The 10,000-nt window shown below is 53.0% G+C and overlaps 1 protein-coding gene across 7 annotated transcripts in view; it reads left to right on the top strand.

Moving 5' to 3' along the window:
• The window catches only part of LOC118379570 (protein 4.1-like), a 129,448-nt gene that overhangs the window by 14,549 nt on the left and 104,899 nt on the right, over window positions 1-10,000 (top strand). For all 7 annotated transcript variants that reach the window (XM_052472789.1, XM_052472785.1, XM_052472787.1 and 4 more), the window contains exon 2: window positions 9,200-9,612. In XM_052472789.1, coding sequence (XP_052328749.1) covers window positions 9,208-9,612 — 405 coding nt within the window. In that variant the 5' untranslated portion in view covers window positions 9,200-9,207. The remainder of the gene's footprint in view (window positions 1-9,199; window positions 9,613-10,000) is intronic.

Genomic DNA, 10,000 nt, shown 5'->3' with positions numbered 1-10,000 from the left:
AGGGCTGAGCAGGGCTGGGGAGCTGCAGGGCTGGGGAGCTGCAGGGCTGAGCAGGGCTGGGGAGCTGCAGGGCTGAGCAGGGCTGGGGAGCTGCAGGGCTGAGCAGGGCTGGGGAGCTGCAGGGCTGAGCAGGGCTGGGGAGCTGCAGGGCTGAGCAGGCTGGGGACCTGCAGGGGCTGGGGAGCTGCAGGGCTGGGGAGCAGGGCTGAGCAGGGCTGGGGGCTGCAGGGCTGCAGGGCTGGCAGGGCTGAGCAGGGCTGGGGAGCTACGGGGCTGAGCAGGGCTGGGAAGCTACGGGGCTGAGCAGGGCTAGGGAGCTACGGGGCTGAGCAGGGCTGGGGAGCTACGGGGCTGAGCAGGGCTGGGGAGCTACGGGGCTGAACCGGGCTGGGGACCTGCGGGGCTGAGCCAGGCTGGGGACCTGCAGGGCTGAACCAGGCTGGGGACCTGCAGGGCTGAACCGGGCTGGGGACCTGCGGGGCTGAGCCGGGCTGGGGACCTGCAGGGCTGAGCCGGGCTGGGGACCTGCAGGGCTGAGCAGGGCTGGGGAGCTGCAGGGCTGAGCAGGGCTGGGGAGCTGCATGGCTGGGGAGCTGCTGAGCAGGTCTGGGGAGCTGCAGGGCTGAGCAGGGCTGGGGAGCTGCAGGGCTGAGCAGGGCTGGGGAGCTGCAGGGCTGAGCAAGGCTGAGCAGGGCTGGGGAGCTACGGGGCTGAGCAGGGCTGGGGAGCTACGGGGCTGAGCAGGCCTGGGGAGCTACTTGGCTAAGTAGGGCTGGGGAGCTGTGGGGCTGAGCAGGGCTGGGGAGCTACGGGGCTGAGCAGGGCTGGGGAGCTACTTGGCTGAGCAGGGCTGGGGAGTTGCAGGGCTGAGCAGGGCTGGGGGTTGCAGGGCTGAGCAGGGCTGGGGGGTTGCAGGGCTGAGCAGGGCTGGGGAGCTGCAGGGCTGAGCAGGGCTGGGGAGCTGCAGGGCTGAGCAGGGCTGGGGAGCTGCAGGGCTGAGCAGGGCTGGGGAGCTGCAGGGCTGAGCAGGCTGAGCAGGGCTAGGGAGCTGCAGGGCTGAGCTGGGCTGGGGACCTGCAGGGCTAAGCAGGGCTGGGGAGCTAGGGGGCTGAGCAGGGCTGGGGAGCTACGGGGCTGAGCAGGGCTGGGGAGCTATGGGGCTGAGCAGGCCTGGGGGGCTGCAGGGTTGAGCAGGGCTGGGGAGCTACGGGGCTGAGCAGGGCTGGGGAGCTACTTGGCTGAGCCGGGCTGGGGACCTGCAGGGCTGAACCAGGCTGGGGACCTGCAGGGCTGAGCAGGGCTGGGGAGCTGCAGGGCTGGGGAGCTGCAGGGCTGAGTAGGGCTGGGGAGTTGCGGGGCTAAGCAGGGCTGGGGAGCTACGGGGCTGAGCAGGGCTGGGGAGCTACTTGGCTGAGTAGGGCTGGGGAGCTGTGGGGCTGAGCAGGGCTGGGGAGCTACGGGGCTGAGCAGGGCTGGGAAGCTACGGGGCTGAGCAGGGCTGGGGAGCTACGGGGCTGAGCAGGCCTTGGGGAGCTACTTGGCTAAGTAGGGCTGGGGAGTAGCAGGGCTGAGCAGGGCTGGGGGTTGCAGGGCTGAGCAGGGCTGGGGGCTGGGGAGCTACGGGGCTGAGTAGGGCTGGGGAGCTGCGGGGCTGAGCAGGGCTGGTGAGCTACGGGGCTGAGCAGGGCTGAGCAGGGCTGGGGAGCTACGGGGCTGAGCAGGGCTGAGCAGGGCTGGGGCTGAGCAGGGCTGAGCAGGGCAGAGCTGGGCAGAGCAGTGAGTCACTGTTTAAAGACTGGAATTCAGATGATTATTTGATTATGGTAATTATGGCTCACCTAACTGCTGAGCAGCTGAGAGTGGAGGAGACTTAGAGCAGAGAGAGGCTGAACAGTAGACCTGGGATGTGTCTATGGGCCCTGGTCAGAAGTAGTGTATTATAAAATGAATAGGGTTCCATTTGGGACACATACCCGAGGTCTTCTCGGTCCACTGAGAGCTCCAAATGAGCGTCTGATAAAGTCAACTCACTGCTCTCTGAACTGTAGAGCCTCACACGCTGTATTAAGAGTTGTTGAAGGGCCCTTGTGTTCCTCTAAGGCAGTCCTCTACTGTTCTGACCTGTACCTACTGTACTTTGAGTAGAACGTCCTGGTCTGAATAAATAGTAGACACACACCGTGACTAGATTATCAGGAGTGATCCAAGAGAATGCAAAACACTGAAGGTTATTTGCTAGCCTGGTCCCAGATCTGTCTGTGCTGTCTTGCCAAATATTATGATCATATATTGGTAAGCCAGCGCAGATCTTGGACTGGGCTAGTTGTGTGCTGCTGTTATTTTCTGTCAGATTTGGCCCCCTCTCAGGGAAGCAACTAGATTCATTGCTCATTACTACTATCAGACTGGGTACAGCAGGACTGGGCTGGGCTTGTCAGCAGGGCTGGGCTGGGCTCCTTGGCTGGACTGGGCTGGGCTTGTTGGCAGGGCTGGGCTCGTTGGCAGGGCTGGGCTGGGCTTCTCTACTGGGCTGGGCTTCTCTGCTGGGCTGGGCTGGTCTGCTGGGCTGGGCTGGGCTCCTCGGCTGGGCTGGGCTGGGCTCCTCGGCTGGGCTCCTCGGCTGGGCTCCTCGGCTGGGCTCCTCGGCTGGACTGGGCTGCTCGGCTGGGTTGGGCTCCTAGGCTGGACTGGGCTGGGCTCCTCGGCTGGGCTGGGCTGGGCTGGGCTCCTCGGCTGGACTGGGCTGGGCTCCTGGGCTGGACTGGGCTGGGCTCCTGGGCTGGGCTCCCGGACTGGACTGGGCTGGGCTCCTGGGCTGGGCTGGGCTCCTGGGCTGGGCTGGGCTGGGCTGGGCTCCTGGACTGGGCTGGGCTGGACTGCTGGGCCTCGGCAGGGCTGGCCTGGGCTCCTCGGCAGGGCTGGCCTGGGCTCCTCGGCTGGACTGGGCTGGGCTGGGCTGGGCTGGGCTCCTCGGCTGGACTGGGCTGGGCTCCTCGGCTGGACTGGGCTGGGCTCCTCGGCAGGGCTGGCCTGGGCTCCTCGGCTGGACTGGGCTGGGCTCCTCGGCTGGACTGGACTGGGCTGGGCTGGGCTCGTTGGCAGGGCTGGGCTGGGCTCCTCGGCTGGACTGGACTGGGCTGCTGGGCTGGGCTTGGCAGGGCTGGGCTGGGCTCCTCGGCTCGGCTGGACTGGACTGGGCTCGGGCTGGGCTGGCAGGGCTGGGCTGGGCTCGTCGGCAGGGCTGGGCTGGGCTCCTCGGCTGGACTGGACTGGGCTGGGCTGGGCTGGGCTGGGCTGGGCTCCTAGGCTGGACTGGACTGGGCTGGGCTCGTTGGGGCTGGGCTGGGCTCGGCTGGACTGGGGGCTGGGCTGGGCTGGGCTGGGCTCGGCTGGACTGGACTGGACTGGGCTGGGCTGGACTGGGCTGGGCTCCTCGGCAGGGCTGGACTGGGCTCGTTGGCAGGGCTGGGTAAAGTAACGATGGTGCATTTTATGATTAATCACATCTTCTCTATGCAATAGATTTAACACTAATAGGCCTGGTGATAGTGGTCAGGATTGGTCTTCCGTTGAGAAGGATTACCAGACTTCTAACCATAGAGATCTTATTAAATTACTAGAGGGGCTATGTCATAATCCCTCAAAGTTCCATAGTTGGGTGGAAATGGCAGCCATATTGGTCAGGGAGAAATCCAAAACCAGCCTAGTTGGAATGAATGAGGCAAATGTGATGCATTTCCTGCTTGTACTGATGCAGGGAAATTAAAGTAATGCATGTGATGTACAGTTGAAGTCAGAAGTTTACATACACTTATGTTGGAGTCATTAAGACTCGTTTTTCAATCACTCCACACATTTCTTGTTAACAAACTATAGTTTTGGCAAGTCGGTTAGGACATCTACTTTGTGCATGACAAGTAATTTTCCTAACAATTGTTTACAGACAGATTATTTCACTGTATCACAATTCCAGTGGGTCAGAAGTTTACATACACTAAGTTCACTGTGCAGCTTGGAAAATTCCAGAAAATTATGTCATGGCTGTATAAGCTTCTGATAGGCTAATTGACATAATTTGAGTCAATTAATTGGAGGTGTACATGTGGATGTATTTCAAGGTCTACCTTCAAACTCAGTGCGTCTTTGCTTGACATCATGGGAAAATCAAAAGAAATCAGACAAGACCTCAGAAAAACAATTGTAGACCTCCACAAGTCTGGTACATCCTTGGGAGAAATTTCCAAACACCTGAACGTGCCACGTCCATCTGTACAAACAATAGTGCGCAAGTATAAACACCATGGGACCACACAGTCATCATACCGCTCAGGAAGGAGACACGTTCTGTTTCCTAGAGATTAATGTACTTTGGTGCAAAAAGTGCAAATCAATCCCAGAACAACAGCAAAGGACCTTGTGAAGATGCTGGAGGAAACAGGTACGAAAGTATCTATATCCACAGTAAAATGAGTCCTATATCGACATAACCTGAAAGGCCGCTCAGCAAGGAAGAAGCCACTGCTCCAAAACCGCCACATAAAAGCCAGACTACGGTTTGCAACTGCCCATGGGGACAAAGATGGTACTTTTTGGAGAAATGTCCTCTGGTCTGATGAAACAAAAATAGAACTGTTTGGCCAAAATGACCATCGTTATGTTTGGAGGAAAACGGGGGAGGCTTGCAAGCCGAAGGTCACCATCCCAACCGTGAAGCACGGGGATGGCAACATCATGTTGTGGGGATGCTTTGCTGCAGGAGGGACTGGTGCACTTCACAAAATAGATGGCATCATGAGGTAAGAAAATGATGTGGATATATTGAAGCAACATCTCAAGACATCAATCAGGAAGTTAAAGCTTGGTCGCAAATGGGTCTTCCAAATGGACAATGACCCCAAGCATACTTCCAAAGTTGGCTTAAGGACAACAAAGTCAAGGTATTGGAGTGGCCATCACAAAGCCCTGACTTCAATCCAATAGAAAATGTGTGGGCAGATCTGAAAAAGCGTGTGCAAGAAAGGAGGCCTACAAACCTGACTCGGTTACACCAACTCTGTCAGGAGGAAGGGGCCAAAATTCACCCAATTTTTTGTCGGAAGCTTGTGGAAGGCTACCCGAAACGTTTGACCCAAATTAAACCATTTAAAGGGGGGCTGTAAAAGTCCACTCCATGATAACAAATATAATATCAATGATAAAACTGTTAATATAATATGAATGGCTACCTCTTCTCTCCCTCCTCTCAACTCTTCCTGGGCATGTGTAGCATAAATGGCTGCCTGGGATTTAATGCAATACTACCTCTGTGGGGTTTAAGATTTTAGGTCTAGATCTAACAGTCACCTAAGGGGTTAGCTATCGTCATCATCCATGATAAACTATCTACGTTTAAACTGATGGAGCAATGGGAGCTTAGACTCTGCAGTTGTCCTACAGCTCTGCTGCCGAGGCTTAGCTGAACAGTGTAGTGTTGCTTGGCTCAGCCATTCTCTATCGCGCTCTGTCTGTCTCTCTGTCTATCTCTCTCTCTCTCTCTTTTTCTCTCTCCGTGTCTGTTCTCTCTGTATCTCTCTCTTTGTTTGTCTGTCTGTCTGTCTGTCTGTCTGTCTGTCTGTCTGTCTGTCTGTCTGTCTGTCTGTCTGTCTGTCTGTCTCTCTGTCTGTCTGTCTTTCTCTCTCTCTCTGTCTTTCTGTCTGTCTGTCCTCTCTCTCTCTCTCTGTCTTTCTGTCTGTCCTCTCTCTCTCTCTGTCTTTCTGTCTGTCCTCTCTCTCTCTGTCTTTCTTTCTGTCTGTCTCTCTCTCATCTGTCTGTCTCTCTCTCATCTGTCTGTCTCTCTCTCATCTGTCTGTCTCTCTCTCTCCTGTCTGTCTGTCTGTCTCTCAATTCAATTCAATTCAAGGGACTTTATTGGCATTGGAAACATGTGTTAACATTGCCAAAGCAAGTGAGGTAGATAATATACAAAAGGGAAATAAACAATAAAAATAAACAATAAACATTACACATACAGAAGTTTCAAAACAATAAAGACATTACAAATGTCATATTATGTATATATACAGTGTTGTAACAATGTACGAATGGTTAAAGTACACAAGGGAAAATAAATAAGCATAAATATGGGTTGTATTTACAATGGTGTTTGTTCTTCACTGGTTGCCCTTTTCTTGTGGTAACAGGTCACAAATCTTGCTGCTGTGATGGCACACTGTGGAATTTCACCCAGTAGATATGGGAGTTTATCAATCTCTCTCTTCTCTCTCAACCTGGACAAATGGGTTTGTTTCTCTCTCGGATCTGTGTAATCTGAGGGGAATATGTCTCTCTAATATGGTCATACATTGGGCAGGAGGTTAGGAAGTGCAGTTCAGTTTCCACCTCATTTCGTGGGCAGTGAGCACATAGCCTGTCTTTTATTGGCAGGGAAACATGCCATGTCTGCCAAAGCAAGTGAGGTAGACGTCCTATATTATCAATAGGGTTGTATTTACAATGGCTATGCTCACTGAGTCTGTACATAGTCATGTCTCTTGCTGCTTTGATGGCACACTGTCTTTCACCCAGTAGATATGGGAGTTTTTCAAAATCTATGTTCTCTTCTTTGTGGATCTGTGTGATCTGGGGGAAATATGTCTCTCTCTCTCTGTGTCTCACTCTCTCTCTGTGTCTCACTCTCTCTCTGTGTCTCACTCTCTCTCTGTGTCTCACTCTCTCTCTGTGTCTCACTCTCTCTCTGTTTCTCACTCTCTCTCTGTGTCTCGCTCTCTCTTTGTCTCTGTCTCGCTCTCTGTCTCTCTCTCTCTCTCTGTCTCTCTGTCTCGCTCTCTCTCGGTCTTGCTCTCTCTCTGTCTCGCTCTCTCTCTGTTTCTCTGTCTTGCTCTCTCTCTGTCTCTGTCTTGCTCTCTCTCTCTGTCTTGCTCTCTCTCTCTGTCTTGCTCTCTCTCTCTCTGTCTTGCTCTCTCTCTCTCTGTCTTGCTCTCTCTCTGTCTCTGTCTTGCTCTCTCTCTCTGTCTTGCTCGCTCTCTCTCTCTGTCTTGCTTGCTCTCTCTCTCTGTCTTGCTCTCTCTCTGTCTCTGTCTTGCTCTCTCTCTGTCTTGCTCTCTCTCTCTGTCTTGCTCGCTCTCTCTCTGTCTTGCTCTCTCTCTCTGTCTTGCTCTCTCTCTCTCTCTGTCTTGCTCTCTCTCTGTCTCTGTCTTGCTCTCTCTCTCTCTGTCTTGCTCTCTCTCTCTCTGTCTTGCTCTCTCTCTGTCTCTGTCTTGTCTCTCTCTCTCTCTCTGTCTCTCTCTCTCTGTGTCTCACTCTCTCTCTGTGTCTCACTCTCTCTCTGTGTCTCACTCTCTCTGTGTCTCTGCTCTCTCTCTGTGTCTCTCTCTCTCTCTCTGTCTCTCTGTGTCTCTCTGTCTCTGTCTCTCTCTCTCTCTCTCTCTCTGTCTCTCTCTCTCTCTCTCTCTCTCTCTCTTTGTCTTGCTCTCTCTCTCTGTCTCTCTCTCTCTCTCTTGCTCTCTCTCTGTCTCTGTCTTGCTCTCTCTCTCTGTCTTGCTCGCTCTCTCTCTGTCTTGTCTCTCTCTCTCTCTGTCTCGCTCTCTCTCGGTCTTGCTCTCTCTCTGTCTCGCTCTCTCTCTGTTTCTCTGTCTTGCTCTCTCTCTGTCTCTGTCTTGCTCTCTCTCTCTCTGTCTTGCTCTCTCTCTCTCTGTCTTGCTCTCTCTCTCTCTCTGTCTTGCTCTCTCTCTCTGTCTTGCTCTCTCTCTCTGTCTTGCTCTCTCTCTGTCTCTGTCTTGCTCGCTCTCTCTCTCTGTCTTGCTCGCTCTCTCTCTCTGTCTTGCTCTTTCTCTCTCTGTCTTGCTCTCTCTCTGTCTCTGTCTTGCTCTCTCTCTGTCTCTGTCTTGCTCTCTCTCTGTCTTTCGCTCTCTCTCTCTTTCTTGCTCTCTCTCTCTGTCTCTGTCTTGCTCTGTCTCTGTCTTGCTCTCTCTCTCTCTGTCTTGCTCTCTTTGTCTCCCTCTCTGTCTCTCTGTGTGTTGTCCCCCCCCCACACCATCTGCACCGTATTGAATCAGGAAGAGCAGTATCAGCAGCTTTAATGACCCTGTGTAAATAGGCTCAATAGGAACTAATGATAATGTTGTGAACAATGTAATAACATGGGATCCAATCCCAGGTAAACTACCCAACCAAATAATTGTTATGGGTTCAAGCAGCGAAGCCCTATTGTATTTCTTGGCGTTCATCATTATTAGGCAATTCCAATTCCATGCGATTCAATGCCAACTAAACCAATGGTGGTGCTATAACAAGCGATTGAAAATGCAATCTTTGAAAGCTCACGCCCCTCACCACGTGTGATGTAGAGTCGTGAAACTTGGTACATAGGTCCGTCTCTTTACAAGGAACACATTTGCCTCAAGAACCCGTGAGGTCCGCCTTAATGGATTTTCCACCATTTACAATTTTTGTGAAAAACACTTCAAATACACCGAATGACCCATCTTCACAGAATGTAATATATGGCCTTTATGGAGGCCTCTCAACACTATATTTTCAACTCGAGTATGTCAAACAACTGACCAATAAGCATTCATGTGGGCGTGGTCTAACACATGAATGCAGATAAATCAGACACTGATAAGTGTATTGTAACAACTTGGCACATGTTCCAAACACGGTCAAGACTCTACAAATGCCAGCAGCTCGACCACATGGTGGCGCAACAACGGCTGCATGTTTATATCTGTTGATTGGTTCGACTCAGAGTGAGGAAATTTGGCACAGGGATATGAGTCTAGCGAAACTGTAAAGGTTCTGTTTAGCCGCATGGTGGCTAAACAGGGAAAACCATTCATGCAAGCTCATTGGCTCATAGTGGCCATATTGTTTGAGCTTGAGTCCTGCATTTGAAGTCGTGTACATCGATGTTATATATATATATACCAAATTTGGTGCCAATCAGTCCAGCAGTTATGGAGAAGAAGACGTTTAAAGTTGTCAACATCATTTGAAAATGGTCCAAAATACATCAAAAGCTAATTGCATGATCTGTTGGATGTTGAGTTCTGATATTTGGCAAGTGTGGTAAGGAGTACATTGGTAGCTCATCCTAGGGGGATGTGTCCAATTTGTCCTGATGGTTGCACAGTAGACCCACAGCTTGAACCCTGGCATTGCAGCTAGCAGCTATATTCTCTGGTTGGTTTTTCCCATTCAGCTATTGCCATGACAACAGACGAGGCGACCGAGAGCCAGCATCAGAAGAAGCCCAGCCAGCAGGAGGCGGAGCAGCATCAGGCCACGCCTCCTGACCACGGACCCTCTGAGTCCCAGGCCGCCACCAGCCCCGCCACCTCGCCCCAGAGCACTGGCTCGCCCTCGTACTCCTCTCCCCAGGAGGAGGTGCAGCTGAGACCCCGCCGGCGCACCTCAGCCGGCCGCGGCCTCTCGCGCCTCTTCTCCTCCTTCCTGAAGAGGCGTTCCCAGTGCGAGGAGGACGGGGGAGAGAAGGGGGAGAAAGGAGGGGACGGGGAAGAGCCCAAGGCGCCCATCGCTGACTGTGAGCCAGAGCTCAAGATCGAGGGTGATCAGAACCTTGACCTGCACTCGCTCAGCAGCAACGAGGCGCAGGTGAGATCCCATCCTAACTACCACACTATAGTACATAGCTGTGTGTGTGTGTGTGTGTGTGTGTGTGTGTGTGTGTGTGTGTGTGTGTGTGTGTGTGTGTGTGTGTGTGTGTGTGTGTGTGTGTGTGTGTGTGTGTGTGTGTGTGTGTGTGTGTGTGTGTGTCCTGCAATAGGGCATTAATAAGAGTCAGAGTGTCAAAGTGGTGATTTGAGTCTTTTCCTGGAGAACATCAGCGTCTGTGAAGATTAGTACTGTGAAGTGGTTTTTCTCGGATTACAGTACTCCTCAAACTGCAATTTGAAGTGAGTACGAAGTGCATGAATGTGTAATGGATGTTATGGTGTTTAGGACTAATGTGCTGGAACTTGAGGAAAGCCTTTCCATTGGA

The sequence above is a fragment of the Oncorhynchus keta genome, chromosome 20 (assembly GCF_023373465.1).
Source record: "Oncorhynchus keta strain PuntledgeMale-10-30-2019 chromosome 20, Oket_V2, whole genome shotgun sequence".
NCBI classification, from domain to species: domain Eukaryota; kingdom Metazoa; phylum Chordata; class Actinopteri; order Salmoniformes; family Salmonidae; genus Oncorhynchus; species Oncorhynchus keta.
Note: the sequence above shows the minus strand (reverse complement) of the source record. Positions and strands in the feature narration are given on the sequence as shown.